Source organism: Pavona decussata, unplaced genomic scaffold (genome assembly GCF_977016875.1).
Source record: "Pavona decussata unplaced genomic scaffold, jaPavDecu1.1 SCAFFOLD_269, whole genome shotgun sequence".
In the NCBI taxonomy this organism is placed as follows: Eukaryota; Metazoa; Cnidaria; class Anthozoa; order Scleractinia; family Agariciidae; genus Pavona; species Pavona decussata.
The window spans coordinates 432464-452894 of NW_028145671.1; the positions used below are offsets into that span (position 1 = coordinate 432464).

The window sequence follows — 20431 nt, forward strand, 5'->3', positions numbered from 1 at the left end:
CTCTTTGGCGTCTGTGTTCATTGAAAATTACTTCAACTTATTTTGACCGGTCCAGAGCCAAAGAACCCTACCCTACCCTCCCTAGTCCTTTGTCCCCTGAGGTGACGTCATAAGTAGAAACGTGCTTGCCAACAAAACACAACATGGCCGAGAAAGATGGCGACTCTCTGAACGAAGATTGTGAAAGTCAAGTCCAAATCTGCGGGCACAAGCTAAAAGGCTCGGAAAAAGATCTTCGAGCGATTTTTAAGAAACTCAGGGTGGATAATGGACCGTAAGTAGCTTATGAATTCGATCCTGTTGTTCTTAAAATTTATCTTTTATGGTCGCTATTAATCGAACTGTACGGTTAACTGAAACGAGCTTTGTTAAATACAAATCAAAATATGTCTTTTACTCGCATTATACCGATCCAAATTAGGCAAAATTAGGCTTTAACTTGGCAGCCTTATTCTTATTTTTTAGTATGATTGCGTGATCTTGAAAGCCTTTCCAATTCGATCGTTGTGTATAAAACCTCATAAGCTTTAAAGCTTCCTGTAAGATTGACTATTTCATTCAGTCAGTCAACGGAGGAAGCTGAATCGTACGCCTTTTTAGAAGTAAGGAGTAAGGTCTGAAGATTTGTTGTACTATATTCACAAGTCCACTGCTACAATTCATTTTACGACCATAGTCTTATTCTGATCAGTATATTCCATAAACTGTTGGAGATTTAATTATAAAGACGACAGGAATGTTTATAATTAGACGTGACGTTCTGTAGCTTTGTAAATGTGAGTTAAGCAAAGTTGAAGCGACTTCAATTCAGGAAGGACTGAGACAAAAATCGGATAGCTTTTAATGCTGTATCTTGTTTTGTCATTTTCTTTTAAATTACCAACATTTGCAAATTTTGAGTACTGAATACAGTCAACAATTAAAACATTGATACCTTTGCTGAGTCAACACTTTCATATAGTTACAGTACCGCTCAAAAGTAAGTTACCAGTCTCGTCTCGTTTCTCGCGAGACGAGAATCTCGTATCGCGAGACGAGAATCTCGTATCGAGAGACGAGAGCCTCGTCTCGCGATACGAGAGTCTCGTCTCGCGAGAATTACTGAAGCGGAAATTTTGGAATATTACCGAGTTTCTCGCGAGAAGAACTTACGACTGAATTTCTCGCGCACTTGTCTTGTGTTGCTTTTATTTACACTGTATGCCGTTTTTAAAACGGCCTGTGCCAATGGTGGTTGATTCCGTCGACAAGTAAGTTCGCATTATCAGAGCTTATGTGATTCGAAACAATTTTGTCTTCATTCAGTTCAAAGGTTTCGATTCGCGCACAGTGTAAGAGATGATTTATTTCTTCCGTCACTTCGAAGGTTTCGTTATAGCGAGCTCGCCGACATATCAATTTGCAATTGAAACTTTCCCGCACACACAATTTCCTACATAAAAAAATCCCAGCCTTATTAAAGTCAACTTCTGTGCCTGTATCTATTAAACAGTTTTTTGAAATAATAACCCTGACACTTACAATGTTTTTCAATTTCACTGCGGTTCGAATTTGCATACATGTACATGTATCGTGCTTTGCAAACTGCTATTGAATCGAACTTCTTTGCGGTTGCAAAGGCTTTTTCTGCCAAGAAAAAACAAAGTTGTGTATAAAGAAAATCGAAAACAGAAACGTTGTTGAAGAGCTAGCATAAAATGCGTAGTTCTAGTTCAGAATTGATTTCAGTTTATCGTGCACCGAATTTGCATATCGACAACGGCAAGATGCCAAAGGTTACCGCGCAATACGCAAATAATCTCTAGCGCACGTACAACAGAGGCCGCAACAGTCTAACTGGTCATCATCAGCTCTATAAAGTGTATGTGTTTGTGGGTTTTTTTTTTTTTTCTAAATCCCTGAGAGAATAAAAGATATAATAACATACACAGCATTTACAATCTCTTCTACACGAAGACGCTTTATTAGGTTCTGCAAATTTATTAGCTCCGATAACCCAACGTGCCACCTCCGAATAAATGCGCAATGACAAATTGATCAGTTCGCTTATCTTTGCAGCCGTCGTTCGCTTACATCGTTGAATCGCTCTGTAATAAATCACAAAGTACAGTGTATATACAAACACATTAAGTCCTGGATCAAGTCGCTTAACAAAGCAAGCTCGATTTTGTTTGCAACCTGGTTCACGATCGATAAGCTTGCGACCGAACTCCATAATTCAGCTTGCTGCGTGACAAGGGCGTCCTGCCGTATCAACAACACCGACACTCAACTTGATATTCTCGCGAAACTCTTGCGAGAAAAGTCAAGCCTAAGTAAATGTACTTACAATTTTTTCACCCTCTCGCGAGACGAGTTTCTCGTCTCTCGAGACGAGAGTCTCGTATCGCGAGACGAGAATCTCGTATCGCGAGACGAGAATCTCGTATCGCGAGACGAGAATCGCGTCTCGCGAGAGGGTGGTAACTTACTTTTGAGCGGTACTGTATACATGTACAATGAGCTCCTTCATGGCACTTGCCCATGACTATGAACTGGAACAAGGAACACATTAACAGTGTTTCTTGTATGGGAATCAGAGTTACAGAAGTTTGTGTAATTCATGTATGAGTCAATATCTGAAATATTCAACCCCTGGGTGTTAAAATAAATGTTGTGCCATGGCCCTGGATGGTTTGATGCTATAAAGCAATGATGCAATAGTAAACTTTGACAAAGCAAGCCAGGTCTGTGTGATGCAAGTGATTATTATACACTGTATATAAAGTGCAGCATTCCTATGCTAAAGGTGTCTGGTTTAAACCCCACTTGGGCCAAAAGAAGATTCGTTTTTTCATTTGTCCTTTTTAATTAATTTAAAATGTAAATTCTAAAAAGATGAAAGTTGAGCAGAGTGGGACACAAGGGCACTTAAATATTAACCCTTAATTGCTTTCTTTTCGTCTTCAGATGTGTTAAGAGTTGCACGATCAATTCCGGACTCTTATAATTATTTGCAAATTGCCCCACGGATTTTACAGGCATATGTATAGAAACTTAGAAAGTGATTATCCACTTTCCACTTTCTTAATTTGGTATTTCAGGGGTTTCATTAAAGAAATGGTAATGAGCAAATTGACTGATTGTGAGAAGGACTTCTCCAGGCTTCGTTGTACTGTATACCGTTACAAGTATATTTTTCAATGTGAAAGTCCACTGAGTTTCACTGGGCACAGGGCAAATTGACTGTCTGTGAACACAGCTGCTTTCAAAATTTCAACCAGCTTTATTTATCCATAAAACGTATCATCAAAATTTGAACTATCCTGACCAGATGTAGTCTTCCAGTACTTGCCGATGGCCTGTTTAAACCCCTAGCATTCTTAAATTACAATTTAAAAATTGGTCTTTTCAGTGATTTTTCTTAGCATGAACTGAAATCCAATTGGTGCTGGCGCAATAAATGACTGTTCTACAATTTAAATTTTGGTATTCTCAGTTTTTATTTAATTAATGGCTATACTCGTCTGTAAGCAAGGCCAAGTTTCTAAATTTTTTGACCTATTGTTTACTTCTCTATAGGAAAAGACTTCACAGGAAAGCAAGAGGAGTAACCCTTGACAATTCAAAGAGTGGAGACAGGGAAGGCAGGCAGAATGTTAGAAGAATCCTTCGAGAGCCAGTGTTCACTTACAAGAATAAGCAACGAGCTTCAACTGCAATCTACAGGAATCATCATACACTCAGAATAAGGCGAAGAAAACGTAAAATGAGTCTTGAATTAAGGACTGACAAAGTTTCTGGACACCATAGGGAGTCACATAGTGACAGTGAACTAGACTACAGCAAGCCGGTTGCTAGTAAAAGTAAATTAAGTGCAAGTACAGGATCCAAAGCTGGAAAGAAGCTTCCTCAGTCAAGCGCAGAAATTGCTGTTGGTTGCGGTAGACAACACAGACGGTTGCAGTGTTCAAGTGTTCAAAGGAAAAACTTTGATGATACCACACCAGAGGAACTGGCATCCTATTTTGATCAGTTGCTTTATTTTCCCAAACCTATGTCAGCCATGGCTGAAATGATGTACACATAGCAAAAACGTCCTTGTGTTTGAATTTGTATCAGTCAAATCATTGTCATTCTCTTGATCTATTGCATCTTGCAGGGTCTTTTTTCTTCAGCTACATGTAAATCCCTTGAAATTTGAATTGATTCTATTGAACTTTGACAGAGTCCTTTAATTTAAAGTTGATGACATTTTATTTAACACTATTATTGCTTTAGTGTCAGGCTATAGCAAATTTATTCATTTCATAAATACACATATTTGCTATAATTCAGTGAAGTTGTTGAGTTTGGTCAGAATGAGGTCCTGTCTTAAAAAGTATGCTCATTTTGATTTTGTATTGGTACATGGTAGCTGCATTTCCAACACTAAAACAACTGTTGAGGGTTACGATGGAAAGGTGTGAAGTAATCAACACCACTGCTGCCCCTATGTAAGAAAGGCAACAGTTATTACCCTCCAAAAGGTGCTAACCTCCTTTCTCCCAAAAGAAATTCTATAGTTTTTTGTAAAAAAAAATCTCTACAAATTGTCACCAGCTAATAAAACCAGACAAACACCAAGCCCCCACACCACCACAAAATTAGCCTGTGAACAGGCTCCCAAGTGTACTATTGGGCAAAGAGGTTGGTCTGCTTGCCAATCTTTCTCCTTGCTCTATACCCCACTGTGAAGCCTTTTTGCAAGATACACAAAATTGACTTTCAAACCCCCAGAAAATCCTTCACACAGATTATATTAGGCTGATTTAGCAACAGAACGGGAACGTCAGTTGACAACGGCGCGCGCATCAAGAATGCCCATATATAGTCGAAAAAGACTCGCGTCCAGACTATTTCGCGACATCTCGCGTCCTCAAATGACGTTCTCGTTCTGTTGCTAAATCAGCCTATTGATCAAAGTAGCACTCGGTTTTGGCGCTCACCAACTTCTAGGTTCCAGGTGTTCAGAAAACGGAGAGCTGCAGTGCAAAGAAAATTGCAATGGAAACAAATGCGAGGAGAGCGGAGAAAGAAGGCTCCTCTCCCCAGTCTCTTCTCAGTTTTTGCAGCTCCTTGCATTTTTTATTACATGCATTGCAATTTACTCTGCGTTGATCCCAAATAATTATGATACAATGTACATGTATAATTAACAATTATTCCACGAGCGCGCGTTGGATATGAGATGATAGATAGCCAACAAGGCGCGTAGCGCCAAGTTGGCTATAATCAACCCATATCCAACAAGCGCAAGTGGAATAATTGTTTTATTAAAAACAATCAACAAATATTGCTAGATCTTACTGATTTTGCAGTGCAAGAATAACCAGCAGAAAATTTAATGGTCACCATTTCTTGGCCATGGTATAATGGCTCATATACCATAGCCGCTAAGCCAATCAAATCCCTCGAATTGCATTATACAATGATTTAGGTTTTAATAATAATAATATTGTCTGGAACAGGTTAGCCAAACTCCACTCTGAGTGTTATGCCAGATGATTAACCTGTCTTGGGGAGGGAGGAGGGATCCTGGTGTGTTTGTGTGTGGGGAGGAGCGGGGTGGAGGTCTGAACCCCTCTCTATGGTTATGTTTCCAATTTCATGTCCTTTACAATAATGTTATTCCTTGGTGGCTCATGGTTGCAACAGTCTAGGACATTTAGTTCTAATAACTAGACGTCCTAGACTGTTGCAACCATGAGCCACCAAGGAATAACATTATTGTAAAGGACATGAAATTGGAAACATAACCACAGAGAGGGGTTCAGACCTCCACCCTGCTCCCCCCCACACACAAACACACCAGGGTTTCTAAAATAGGGTGACCTTGTTTTGTCGATACAAACCTCACTGCTTTTCTTGTGTACGGTAGTTCAAACTGTTCTTATGCTAACTAGTTTGCATTACATATGAAAAGCAGTGAGGTTTGTATCAAAACAAGGTCACCCCCAGGTCATTAAGGCCAGGTCATTAAGCACACAACTGTAAAAATTATAGGCTTGTCTTTGTTCCTGTGTTTGTACCACCTTCCCATACTGCAAACTCACCAATGCTATGAATTTATCAGGCTCCCAAAGAGAGGCCTAAACAATAAATTCCCCTTTCCTGTCTTCTTACGCCATGGTTCTCACTCATGAACTCACACTGACCTTCTCTCGCGCCTGCAATAACAATGGTACAGCTGACTCCCATTTCAAATGTACTGGCGAGACAATGTAATTGGGCATATATGATGTATGTACCTAAAATGTAAAAAAAAAAAAAAAAAAAAAAAGTAAATAGTTTTGGAGTGATGTATCGTTGCTGTCTAGTAAGAAAAGTGGTTTTTCCCTGTGCAGTTAAAAACATAACTCGGTTAAAGCGTGGTTCTTTAGTAAGAGCGCCATTCCGGCGGATATACAGGGGTGGAATAAGCGTTTTCACGACACCGCAAAGTGCCGAGGTATTCGTGGTGAGTTTACATGAAGAGGAACGCGTACTGCTTCGAGAAGCTTTGCGAATTCATGATCAAGAAGATGGAAATATTGGTAAGATGGCCTAATTTCTTTGTAGATGTCATTCAAATGTGTGTTATCTCTATTTATAGAAGTTCTATTCAAGAATACGTTGTACAAGGACGTTTTAACAAATGTGGACTTAAAAGCTTATTATTTTTATAGTCTTAAATTTATGTAATTTGCATATTGAAATTAAATCACTGTATAATGATTTATTTAGCCACTTCACCAGTTGTCAGGTAACATAGACCCTATGCAAAAATGGCTGACATCTTAATTTTTTTTTGTCTGCATTCAAATTAGCTTCGTTTAAATATGGAAAATATTCTTTTCCTATTTGAACTCAAGAACGAGGCTAGTAATGCATAATTTGAATGCAGGCAAAAGAATATTAACCCTTGTCGTGCGGGTCCCGGAATATTCCGGACGCGCGTGTACGTCTGCGTGGACGGATCCCGGAATATTCCGATGAAGCGATGAAGATCAAGACACGAGTGATTCTGAAAGCAGCGGAGAGGTAGATGATAGGAGTGAGCAAGAGAGCGATAGCGAAGAAGAAAGCGACGAAGAAAGCGAAGACGACAACACGTGTCCCGCGAAGGTTTGACTTCACAGCTGATCAATGACTGAACGTGCAGCTTCCAGACAATCCTTCATTCTCTGACTACTTTCATCTCCTTTTCCCCAATAACCTTGTAGATGAGGTAGCAAACCAAACTAATAAATATGCCAGGGAAACGATCGCATCTTTACAGCGAAGAGATCGCTTGCCACAGCACTCGCGCTTTAGAATTGCGTGGCGTGACATCAGGCGAGATGAAAGCTTTTCTTGCCACGATTATTGCCTGGTGAATAGCCTGCGTAGCTGGCCAATAATTGTTTTATTAAGCTGATGGAACTGGTGATGAACTCTGGTTGCCATTTTAGAGTTGTGTAGATAAGTTTTGGAAGAAATTTGTTTGATTATTTTATGTTTTTCTATAATTTTTATCAATTATTTACACAAATATTATTCCACAGTTGGATTTTGAAAGCAGTTTATAAGCAAAATTCGTTTTTATCACAGACTATAATCGGTAAGGCAATTTATTCCTCGCGAAGCGAGGTTAATAAATTTGTCGGGCCGAAGGCCGCGCTCGGAAGCTAAGCCGTGCGAATTCGAGCCGAACATATATTTATATGTTTATATATTTCCGTGAAGGTGTCCGTGCTGTTGCCTGGTAACAGTGCGCAAACAAAGTATGAATGACGTCAGACTGTCTGGCATGCATCGTCTGAAAAAAATTTGCATACATCGGAAAAAATATGCGTGCATGATCAAATTTCAACTGCAATGTTCATCAATATTCACTGGATACAGAACTATCTCTCCAGAATATTTTCCCTTTCTTTTAGAAATCTTTTTTGTGAAAGATTGCATTGAAGAAATTACACGTTTGTGGCCGCGGTAAAATAATTTTCCGTGGGAAATAAATTCATCGAACACGACAGCGCTGCACGCCCGTTGTACATTACGTCGCGTCAGAAATAGATTTTCAACCGCAAACTAGCCTGTGAAACTACGAAAAGACCATGCTCATAAAAAAAAATCCTATGCCCCTTTTAATCTCCTCATTTGATGCTACAGGTCGAGTAAAGAGGGTTTTCTACCCAGCCCCAGCTTCGCGAGGTTTTGCGAGTCACGTATTTCTAGTAAAGCTTTAATTTGATATATAGCTTGTTGGGGTTTGAAGAAAAGTTAAGATTTCGTCGCTGGTGAAAGGTGCCACTGTTTAGTACAAGTGTGCTATTGTAAAAAAGTCCGTCTGAGGGATTGTAACCGGATCTTAAAGTCAGTACGATAAGGGTTAAAATGTCAGCCATTAATGCTGGTAAAGTTTTAGAAGAAAGAGATCGTTAGAAAGGCTTTTAATTAAATTAAATTTAATTTAGGAAAGCTTCTGCAGAGCCAAATTTGTTGTTATTTATTGAAAACTACAACAGATAATAAATTTCCAGACCAAGTGATATCAGCCATGATCAAAAACTGGATTGTTGTGTGTATGCAATTCCAGGAATTTTATTGGCTTAGTATACCTGCCAACTTTTTCTGAGTCAAACGCGTGATATTTTTGTCTTGTCATGACCGGGATTTACGAAAACGTCTGAGCCACTTCCGAAGATTTCTGACGATTTTCTCAAGACTTCCGAAGGTTGCCAAAAATGTCCGAAGATATTTCTACAACTTTTGAACACTTATGATTCGAACGGATCGTAGACATTTGGAAGCTTTTGCGATTGTTATAAAGAGCAAAGAAATGATACATAACAAATCTGAAATGAAGTGAAGTTTTTTTAGAACAACTCATCTGGATTTGTTAGTCAGGCGTGAGAAATTGTCCTTGATGCATGAAATCGATGTCTTTAGTCTGCAGGCGCGAGACTCACACATAATGCATGAGAGTTGGCACTGGTATAGCTTAGTGGCAGGTAGCCCAAGCCCCACAATTTGTGTTGGCCTTTGTAACTTAAACATCAGCATCAAGTAATTTGATCATTCCGATGATCGTTTCGTAATGGCAAAATTACAAGGGTTTGTATTGGGAAAAAAGTATTTGAATTTGAAGGCAAAATTACAAATGATTTTTCAATGAATATTTCTCACCTGAACTCCTTTATTAAATTATAGTTCCTTTTGTGTCCTGTGTGGTTTTTTTAGGTCGATTTGAGGTGATTTAGTAGAGTTTCAGTTCCAATTATGGTTTCTCTCGCTATATATATACCTTTCCAAGGTAGGCTAGTCCGCCAGAGGAAGCAACTGGGTCTGACTGACGGAAAACAGCCATAAATTCGTCCCAAAGGCTCCGATCACACTGAAATTCCATGTGGACGACAGCAAATGGTAAGGCAACACATCCGTAGTAGGCTTCGGAGGACTGTAACGTGGAGAGTGAATTATTCTCAAATAATGTCCACAATCCTTTTCATCAAGTTCCATTGGAAGAGGCTTGATTTGAATGTCTTGCGCCCCAACTGTTTCAAATTTTGCTTAGCAACCTGACCTAAGGGTCTACTACGTCTGCTATGTATGTGTTGCCTTACCATTTGCCATGGTCCACATGGAATTTCAGTGTGATCATCTTGGCGCCCAAATTACATGACGCTGATGTTTATGGTACAAAGGTCAACACAAATCATGGAGCTTGGGCTACCCGTGGGTGTACATGTAATTATGAGCCAATTGCTTGAAAAATAGCGACCATTAAATTGTGATCTGGTTGTTCTTACAAAGCAAAATCAGAAAGATCTAGATTGTACATGTAGCAATATTTCTTAATTGTTTTTAATATAAAACAATTGAAGGTCTTGGAGCATAACCGACTTATGTCGAATTTGAGCGCGGCTTTTGATTTCGCACGGATTTGTCCGAATTTTGGCTCTCCCTGGTTTGGAAAACATTTCGCGGTTTTACAATCGTGGACACAACTCCTTGAGAAAACCAAACACGAACAGAACAAAAACCACTTGCTTACTTCTCCCTCCCACCCTCTCCCCCTACGCAATGAGAACCGAACACAGACAGCCAAAAAAACACTCACTTACTGTTTCTCCCTTCATAATTCTATCACAGTTACTTCTCCCTCCCCCCCTCCCCCTTATGCAATGTTGATGTGGGAAGTGATGCTTGCCAGGAAACTGTTCGTGACCCAAAAGACAACATTGAGTCAGGGGGAGGGGGAGGGGGATTTGGTAGTTTGCTTGTCTACAAGTGAACGCGCTTGGGAGGCAAATAGTTTTCATAGGTTTTGTCCACGTCAGACTCGTTTTCCAAATTATCGGTAGGCTAAAAGTTTCCACTGTCCACGAGCCGTGTTTAGTCGCACCAGTTGTTGTTTCTATAAGTAACGTTTGAGATGATATCATGGTTTGCTTTTGCGGGTTGTAACAAGCCCAAAATAGATCAAGGCAGTCGGGATAAACAACTTGCGTATCGTACTGGCTAGTTGGTTTCCCTTTTGTTTGGTGAAGTTTGTAAACGCACGACATCTATGGATCTTTTGAAAAGTTATGAAATTGATGAATGCAGTTCACAGGAACTGGTGGGCCGGAAATGTTGTCCAAAGAATCCTTCCTTGGTAGTGACGACTGTGCCATGGCGAATTTTTCAATGCCATTATCAAATCCCGCGGGAGCATCAGAGACAAATCCCGCCATGTGCAAGGTGTTTTTGCAAGCCTTAGTTGTGGTTTGCCAGGCTTGAAATTCGGTATGTAATGATTAACTTGACAATTTCAAGGCAATGATTTAATAAAAGTACGTTTAACATAGATTTTCAACAGTTAACACCGACTGCTCGTAAAAAGAATAGATAGTCTTTACCTTTTTAATAGAACTGCCGTTAATCGTTGTTAATCGTTGTTAATCGTTGAAATGGCTACATGTCTTCCTGTTAATCGTGTAGAATGCTAGTATTTTGCGTTATCAAGAGTGATATGTCGACAAACGGGACAAAGCTGGATTTTACGCCAGGAAATGGACACATTTTCTCTTGGAGAATGTAACTGTTGACATTTCGGACATTCCTGTCACGTACGTAGTAGTTTGTAACAGAATCAAATAAAAAGCGTGACAGCATTCTTTTCGTTGCTCCCGTGAAAAACACCTCTTTCGTGTGCCGTGTTTCAAAGACAACGAGTGTATATTGGATACAAGTATTTAACCCTCAGTGCATTGTCTTTTTGGTCATCCAGTGTCTATAATGTTACCGATATATCTTTACAAGATGGTAAAATTTCTCAATGGCATATACGAAACACAAAGCGGCGTGAAAAAATACTGGACAATGGTTTTCAATCGAATTGCAGTTGACATGCAAAAAGTTGGACAAATCCGAGCTACATCGAAAAACAGGTTGAAATTCGACATAAGTCGGTTATGCTTCCAGCCCTTCAATTGTTCAAGGCCACTCATGCTTGTTGGATGTGAGATGATTATAGCCGACTTGGCACTATACACCTTATTGGCTAGTTTTTATATCCAACTCACACTTGTTAATCATATCATGTCCGACAAATAGCAGCCATTAAAAAAAACATCTTCTTGTCTTATTCTTGAAACATGAAATGGTGAAGATCTTACTTATCTTGGTCGTTTTTAATAAAACAGTAAAATTCTGCAATTTTTCAAACTTTCATTTGAAACTACCATGTCATTAGAAATCATCACCTATTTATACGTGGGTCAGTTCAAATTTGCAATATTTTGCTAATTTTTGGCATTCTTTGTCAATTTCTTCAATGTCCTTAATTTAAAGGGGCATGGTCACGTGCATATCACCATGCTGCGCCACTTAATGATTTTGAAAAGTTTGGCCTAAATTTTTCAAGGCTATCTCAGAGATCAGCCTGAGGTTTACAGCTGTATATGGTTCTTCATCTTCTCCATCCTTGTATACTTATCTTCAATAACAGTTGTTTTACATCAGTTAGGATTCACAGAATGCCTCTGTTGATTTTTTTACAGCAATTTACTTCGTGAAAGCTTTTTTTGGGGGGGCAATTTGGTCAGCATTTGTTGGATGTTGGAATCGCCAGGGTTGAAAACAGGATTCGGAAGATATACCATGCGAACGTTGATGGATTTATGTGGCTTACTATTTTTCACATTTTTCTTTGTTGACTTTAAGGAGTAGTGGAGTCATTTTATCACCGAAAACTTGGGGCAGCACACTTTGATCCCAGGAGGGGTACTTGGGTATAAATGTGATGGGGGGGGGGGGGGGGTCCAACAGAGCCTAATATTTTACACCCAAGAAAATACATGGACCTTTATATATTATTCACTTACTACCATTGATACAACCTAGAAAATATACGGAAGTTTTTATTAGGACACTGTTTTAACAACAATTGCTCTAGTGAGCCTCATTTGGTGATATTACATGCTTCATTATTTTGAAAGAAAACAACAGAATTTGGACGACTGAAAGTACACAGGAAATGATCAAAGGTCATGACTGTGCCCCTTTAAATCTCACAGCACATGACAATGTGCTTTTATTAAATCTCATTTGTCATAACACACAACAGTGTTGATTCAAAGGTTGCCTATTGTATTCTGGAGAGGAGCTTATTATAGGGGTTAAGGAGTTGGGAAGAGATATTAAGTAAATACTAAAATCCTGGTGGGGCTTGTACATGTAACTGCCGACCGGTTAGCTCATTTGATTGAGCATCGGACTACCGTGTGGGAGGCTGGGGTTCAAACCCCGGCTGGACCAACTCTCGGGGTCTTTAAATAACTAAGGAGAAAGTGTTGCCTTTGTAATGACATCTGCAAATGGTTAGACTTTCTAGTCGTCTCAGATAAGGACGATAAACCGTAGGCCCCGTCTCACAACACTTCAATGTTCATAATCCTGTGGGACGTTAAAGAATCCAGACACTAATCGCAAAGAGTAGGGCATGGAGTTCCTGGTGTGCTGGTCTGGTCTTTGTGCTGTTTCTTGATTTCATGGGTTGGGTGGGTAGGATGAGGTCGCCAATGGACATATGCTGATATAAACCGCTTTTGAATATATATCAAATTTATAGAAAATGCGGTATATAAATGCATTACCATTACCATGTGTACTAGTAAATATATTCATTGTTTCTTAGCTAGCATGTCACCTAGGTAAGAGGTTATGGTTGTAATATAATTATTAAAATAAATATAAAAACCTTTTGCCTCAAGTTATGAGACAAATATGAGAAGTTTTCATTATTTCAAGACAGCATAATTGTTGGAAATGATTGTGTGACCTGAAAATTATGTACTAACTAGTGAATATTCCTATCTTGGTCAATTAGGGAAGGAATACACAGCTCCCCCATCAGTGAGGCAACTGAGACTAGGTGAATTAACATTATTGTACCATTCAATATTGATTGACTGACTAAACCAGGGGCTAGCTGCACTTGCGAATAAGAAGAACTGCAGGCTTAGCTGAGCCCATATCATTATTTCAAGAATGGTTTTTTAAATAGTTTTTTTTTCCAGAAACTTATATAGTAGTATCATATTGACTGGTTATGATTTGCAATTAAAAATAAAACTCCCAATAACCATGAATAGCACTGAAGGAAGAAAGTGGATGGGCTCTTTTCTATTTTAATTGGACTGGCCCTGGCTATTAGCAAAAGACATTTCCAGATTTTCATCAGAGCTGAATTGCTTTCCACCTGAAAACTATTAAAATGTAATTGGATTGGCGGATGCCACTGCCAATCTAGGTAACTTATGCCGGGCCACTTATTATGGCGGGCTGGTGGACAGACTACAACATAATCAACATTATAGGCTTCAATCCTCACAAAAATAATAATATTTAGTATTACTAAGTTATTATTTAATTAATGGTTTCAAGTGAGTACACAAATATATTTTTTTGTTTTCTTTGCAACTTTGTGGTTTTTGTTGTTTTATTTACAGTTGCTCTCCACAATGCTATCCCATTCATTGGTTTTGGATTCTTGGATAATGCCATTATGATTATAGCAGTGAGTATTGAAAAGCTACATGTACACTGTAGTTAGCAACATAAACTGAAATTATATGTAATGTCGTTATCTTTTGTAAATAATGATTGTCAATAGTAAGAAAAAATCTTCACAAGGAAGCATACATGTACATCACAAAGTAAATATGAATGCTTAAAGCCCTCCAGTGCAAGGTACCACAATTTAAATTAAAAAACGTTATTTGTGGGAGTTGTATAAGTATATGTAATCAAATGGTGAGGAGTGAAATTAGGAAATAATTTCACGCGCGTTTTGTCAAAGGCTCGGGAAATTATTAGAATTTTGACAAAACGCAAGTGAAATTCACGAGTATACCATTTGATTGTTTTAATATCATGGGTGACATCAAAAAATTACATGTACCCTCACAATAGTGGTCAGCTCTGTCTTTTTTACACACGCAGGCAAAAAACCGCTCGAGTACTTTATCCAACTGCTCAGGATGAACTGTCTCAGGGTTTTTCTCAAGGACATGTTCATCACACTAGTTCTCAAAAATCCTCACCCACTTTATTGTGCTCTTGTGCCTATTTAGGTTTTCTGAAGCGTCTTTTAATGTCGTAACTTCTTTCATCTGTACATAACATTTTTAAACCTGGACGCCATCTTGGCCCTGAGATATAGGATACGTTGCCATACCAATTTTGTAATTTCACATGTGAAATTATAAATTAACACTGAAATTTTGTGCCAAAATTAAGGAGTAATTTGTCACTCATGATATTATTATGTAAATACATGTATAACATTTATCCCCACTCAGCTGTCTCCTAGAAAGTATCTTAAGTAAGGACCAAACTTACCCCGGAGTGATTCTTACCTTTAGGGAGAGTATATAGATGTAACAATTGGCATGACCCTTGGGATTTCAACAATGGCAGGTGAGATTTGTACTGAGTTTGCTGTCATGCTACATGTACTTTACATTGCACTTCAGCATGTGTGGTTAAATGCAAGCTTGCTACAGACCTATGTAGTTTATAATTTAATGTAAGTCAGTAAACTGCAAGGAAACAAATTTCACTTGGCATTTAATTCTGCAACCAGTTCCACACACCAGCTTTATATTCTCACAGTACAATTTTAGTTCTAGGGAGACTTGTTATTTAAAATGTGAAATCTGTACATTCTGCTCATTGTTGATATCAGTATTGTTTGATGCATCTCAGTAATATGTTGATAAAGATGTACTAGTAAGTTTGGAGCTGATTAAAATTGTTAATTGTTACACAACCCAACTGTCAATTTTTAAATAACATCATGTATTTTCAAGCAGCATATCTTGAAGTTTGTGATAACATAATTTTGCTTTAGTGGCAAACATCTATGAAAAAAGGGGTACACAAAGTAAAACTCTCCATGCCAGCATGATGCAATTTACATGTAGGGACAGGCACCTCTTTAAGGCACACGCCATAGTCCCATTTGTTCACAGATGTTTGCCATAAAGCAAAATCTTGTTATGAACTTCAAGACATGTGACACCAGGGAATAGATAATACATGTATGGTTTGACTCAGCTCTTATGCTTTAGCTACTGTCTCACCTGTCTATCTGTAATTAATTTAAAGTCTCTTTTAAGGCAGCCATGAAGTTACACCTCTATTAAGCTTATTATTAGCTTGTTCTAAGGGAAGTTTTTAAGGTTTACACATAAGAGAAAGGATATGTGACAATTAAGGCCTATGTCGCAAATGGAGGTTGGGTAGCCAGGAGCAAGGGGCTGTTACCGCCAACCCAAACCCAGGTAGGTAGAACACCCCATAAGCCTGCCCTACCCACAACCCAGCCATGAACCCCGCCCACAACCCAGCCCCAACCCTAGCACCCGTCACGCTGAGACTAGAAGCTCAGTGGAAAGATAATAAGTATTATAAGACAAAGAGCTAACCCTAACCCTAACCAACCCCCAACACTAACACCAATCCCAAACAAACAACCTAACACTACCAAGAGGGAAGGGAGGGAAAGAAAAACCCAGCAAAACGCGACAAACTAACCACGCTACGAAAAACGCTGAGTAGAGTAAAATTCCTAGCACGTGCAAAGCAGCACGCCTAAACTGCAAGAGAATACTGCTGGCCACGCAACTGCCCGCAGACCTGACCCAGGCCCAAACAGTAATGTAACAACAAACGCCCAAATGCTAATGTGCCACCAGTGCCCAAACTATGTGCCAACAAACGCTAAGGCCATGCTACGCCACCAGGGAGCAAACTTGTTCCAAGTCGTTAACTAAGTTAAATTATATTTAACCTTATCTAACATTATTACATTTTCAATATTGATTTTAGCTGCTGCCCTTGGCAACATTGTGTCTGATGTCTTTGGAATAGGGTAATTTAACTTCACTTGTGTACATGTAGGTTTCACATCATTTCTTTCTCAAATATATTGTCTGATTTATTTTTTTAATTAGTTATCCAAGTGGTACACCTTCATGCCCCACTACAATAAAAATAATCATTCTTAAACCTAAGATTGTTTGTACAGTAGGTATTGGGGGGCAGGGATGGCACAGTGGCGAGAGCACTTGTAGACTGTTCACAGTCCCCCTATTTTTCTGTGGGATTGTCGAGAGTGGTATGCTTTGATGGAGCTGTCGACATCTTGGTTTGCAAAGGTGAGCGCGATCTGGGGAGGGTGTCTGGACTACCAAGGGGAGTGGAGCGGGGGTTAGTTGAGTTAGACACTCTCCCCAGATTGCACTCGCCTGTACAAACCAAGATGGCCACAGCTCGATCGAAGCTTACCAGTCTCGACAATCCCATGGAAAAATTGGGGGGTTGGGAACAGTCTAGAGCATGCGCGAAATAGCGGAGCGTGAAAAAACTGGAGCGAACGAGTGAAGAGGGGCTTGGGGTCTCTTCTCGTTTATTTCTCCTCACTCCAGTCTCGCTGTGATGTGAGCGCACCCTCTCGACTAACCAGAAACGGACTGCTTACAGTCTAGCGTTTAGGGTTTTTCTCCAAATTTTCGGGTTTTCCTCCCTCTACAAAACCAAGACTTCCAAATTCCAGTTCGACCCAGGAGCACATGGACACTTTAAAATGAACTTCTTTGATGAGCTCAATAGTTCTCCATTTGTAAACATTAATTACATAAAATGTAATTTGTTTACAGGTGCTACGGGTTGCGGCCCTTAATAACAGCTACACCTGTATGTAGGGAAAACCATAACGTAAAAAAAAATACAAATTTTACATTTTTACGATTTTACCTCTACATTTACATTCCTGGTCGTACACAAAAGAAAATGTTGGTTCCTCTTTTGTGCGGGTTGCTTCCTAATTTCTTATTTATTTAGCAATTATAGAGTCAATTATTGATGTTTCTATTTACATGTAGTATTTGTTACATTTGCGTAGAATTGCAAATTGACCAGAAAAAATTCCACTTGAGTGAGTGCAGTGAATTTATGTGTACATGTACAGTACATATGTTGTGATTTAAATCTGTTTTTGGTTGGACATTAATTTTTTTAAATAATTTTTGTTTGTGTTTGTCTACTATTCACTGCCATGATCTGGAACAATGGAAAATAAAAAAGAAAGTGGTTTGATTTTTATTTCTCAAACTCATTAATAATTCATCAAGAGAAAACAAAGAAAATCACTACTGTGACCGTGGTTTGGATATGTGTTTCTAATTACCATAAAATTTTGCCAACTTTAGCCTTGAATTTCTCCAAGAATTATTGATCACTTGAGAAGCCATATTTCAAACACTCGAAGGTGTGTTTCATCAGATATCCAAAGACCTTGAAGTCGTTAAAAAAAAACTCGGCTGCACCTCGTTTTTTTAACCTACTTCTCAGTGTTTGGATATCTGATGAAACACACCTTCTGTTTTCCCCTTGTTTTCAACCCAGAAAAAAATGCAACATGTGTGTAGCATATAGGCATATTGCATGTACTTTTAAAAGACTTCTACAACGTGCACAGCTAATTACAAACAATACAATAACAAAACATCCATGTACTGTGTAAAATAATTCTACTGGCAGATAATCACTTCATAATACAACTTGCTGGAACGATTTGCAACAGTGCATGAATTCTGGTTAACACTAACTATTTTATGAAGGAGACTAAATTCAAAAGAGTTCTACTTTTGATGATTTGACCTCAAAGAATTAATAGTGAACCAAGCAACTTAATTATGTTAACTTATTTTATCTTTATCTTGAATCCTTATGTTAGGATTTTAATGCCTTCTTAACATATATATTTAATAGTATTTTAATGTATTCTATTTTTACACAATCCCACAAGTGTTAACAGTTTAATTTTGTTATCGCGTATTTCTAAGTTACAAGCGTTGTTGTTGTTGTTGATTAAATCCTAAATATATAATATTCTAATGTCCAGGCTTAGCTTCACTATACAGTCATGTATAATTGTTTTTTTTTTTTCACAGCCTTGCTCATTATGTAGAGGCAGCAACAAATAGGCTTGGATTTGAGAGTCCGAACCTCAGTTCAAAACAAACAGAAATGCCAAGAACCAGATTTGTTACAAATATAGTAAGGATATATTGATTGCATGCTGTAGTGTACATATCCCAACGTGTTATCTATAGGACGTCATTGCTTTTCAAGTCTCTTACTTTTTAAACAACCCGCTTTGGAAAAATTTTATTTGTCCCCTAGAAAACTTTGTAAAACAGTTGGTAACAGAAGGTGAAGGTCAAGATGCTAAGGGGAGGACCGGTTAAGCCTATGTTAATCCCCGCCCCCCCTCCCTTCCCCCCCCCCCCCCAAAAAAAGAAAACAAACAAACAAACAAAAGCAAAACCAAAAGACACACATACAAAAAGAAACTTGCGGTTGAATTTTTTTACTGCGCCTTTCACTAACGTCAGGACTCTGAAGTTCAGCATTAAGACAACCGTTACGCTTTCGATTGCCGTCAATCACTGCAGCGAAACTCTAAGAAAACAAAAGCGTTTCGCTCAACGGGATCAAAAGGACATGCCGGTACGCTGTGATTTGCGGATTTCGATCCACTTTGTCGTTTTCGCCGTAATTATGATTGACAGCTGTTAAACACGCAAATCGTTAATTGGGGTTGAAGTTCAAAGTCTGGCAAAGTGACTTATGCTTAGTCAGATTAACTTTAGTTCAACAAGCCGTAACAATCCTAGTCTCCTTGGCCGGAGCCACGCAACGCTTCGGGGAGCGTTGCGTGACTCCGGCCCGAGCGGCTGCGAAGGAGACCATAGCAATCCGCCCTACTTTTCAAACTAGTTTCCCGTCATGGTTCCAACTATGTTGTGATCTAACCGGTTTTGATGGGTTTGTTCCGAAGACAGCCCAATTCAGTTTGGCTATGTTGGACGACCCTTCTTAGAAATGGTAAAGCATTGTAAGGACTATGGATATATTTTCTTTCTGTTTCAGGGAAGAGCATTAGGAATTGTCGTGGGATGTTTTATTGGTATGTTTCCATTACTTTTCTACGACAGCAAAGATGAACAAGAAGAAAATGATAGGAGATAATAAAAATATCAAAATATTTCTCTTTGCATACAAGTCATACTATTTTGAAACATTTTCTACGCAAAGAAGAAATCGTGTTCAGTGGTCTGGGTTTAACATTCATACTTGTCCGTAAAGTTGGGAACATTTACTTCACTTGGTGACAATTTTTGCATAAGCAGTGCTGCCTTTACAGGTCTACATATACCGTATTTGGTGGTTCTGTAGAAAATAATATGCGGAGCGTGGAAAAGCTGTGTTTTTGCATTATTAACCGTTAACCCATCAAATAAGAGCTTTATCATTTCACAGGAAAACACAGATATGTATAGTGGCATTTACAAAAAGTATTCTTGATCAATTTCCGCTATGTTTGTCACGTTCGTATCATTTCAAAACGTTGCTCTAAGATGGAATAACAATAATAGTCATTAAAATTTAATAAAAGACTTGTTATTGAGTTTGCTGCTTATGAATGTTATGAACTCAAGCAGTATATTGTGTAAATCAGAGAACACCAAACCTCTATATTCACCTTTGTCACTCGTCGGCTATGTTGAGTCGCAGGGGAATAGAAAGCTTTGTTTTTTTCACGGCAAGCCTCGCGGCGAATTCGTGTCTCGACGAGGCTTGTCTCCAAGGGAAACAATGAACAAGGACCGAAAAACTGAGCTCAAGAGACTGCTCTGAAGTTAGCAGTATTAAGTTAAAAGGCGTATCAACACTGTAAGAAAAACAATATCTTGCATGCAAAACAGCAAACCTGCAAAGCTTTGTCAACAAAATCAATTGAATACTCGCCTCTTTGCAGAATAACCAGTCCTAACGGACGGACGGAAAGTGACGTCATAGCCAAAATTTCTCGCATTGATAACTTACCAAATTT

General features: G+C 38.8%; 2 protein-coding genes across 2 annotated transcripts; both read left to right on the top strand.

Moving 5' to 3' along the window:
- The first annotated feature begins 115 nt into the window (after positions 1-115).
- On the top strand, positions 116-4316 carry LOC146455827 (uncharacterized). The gene is made up of 2 exons (XM_085093814.1): positions 116-274; positions 3562-4316. Exons 1-2 carry the CDS (start codon positions 144-146, stop codon positions 4067-4069), a joined length of 639 nt encoding a protein of 212 aa, XP_084949940.1. The 5' UTR covers positions 116-143; the 3' UTR covers positions 4070-4316.
- Positions 4317-6269: 1953 nt separating this feature from the next.
- LOC146455828 (transmembrane protein 65-like) lies at positions 6270-20006 on the top strand. Its single transcript, XM_085093813.1, has 7 exons — positions 6270-6554; positions 13355-13399; positions 13977-14044; positions 14892-14946; positions 16360-16402; positions 18486-18591; positions 19468-20006. The coding sequence occupies exons 1-7, from the start codon at positions 6320-6322 to the stop codon at positions 19564-19566; spliced, it is 651 nt and encodes a 216-aa protein (XP_084949939.1). The 5' UTR covers positions 6270-6319; the 3' UTR covers positions 19567-20006.
- The last annotated feature ends 425 nt before the right edge of the window (positions 20007-20431 follow it).

Bases quoted from the DNA above. Each gene is read 5' to 3' on its own strand.
- LOC146455827 (XM_085093814.1), top strand. From the start codon at position 144: ATGGCCGAGAAAGATGGCGACTCTCTGAACGAAGATTGTGAAAGTCAA. The intron at 275-3,561 runs GTAAGTAGCTTA...ACTTCTCTATAG, and splicing joins CTCAGGGTGGATAATGGACC to GAAAAGACTTCACAGGAAAG.
- LOC146455828 (XM_085093813.1), top strand. From the start codon at position 6,320: ATGTATCGTTGCTGTCTAGTAAGAAAAGTGGTTTTTCCCTGTGCAGTT. The intron at 13,400-13,976 runs GTGAATTAACAT...TTTTATTTACAG, and splicing joins AGTGAGGCAACTGAGACTAG to TTGCTCTCCACAATGCTATC. The intron at 14,947-16,359 runs GTGAGATTTGTA...TATTGATTTTAG, and splicing joins TGGGATTTCAACAATGGCAG to CTGCTGCCCTTGGCAACATT.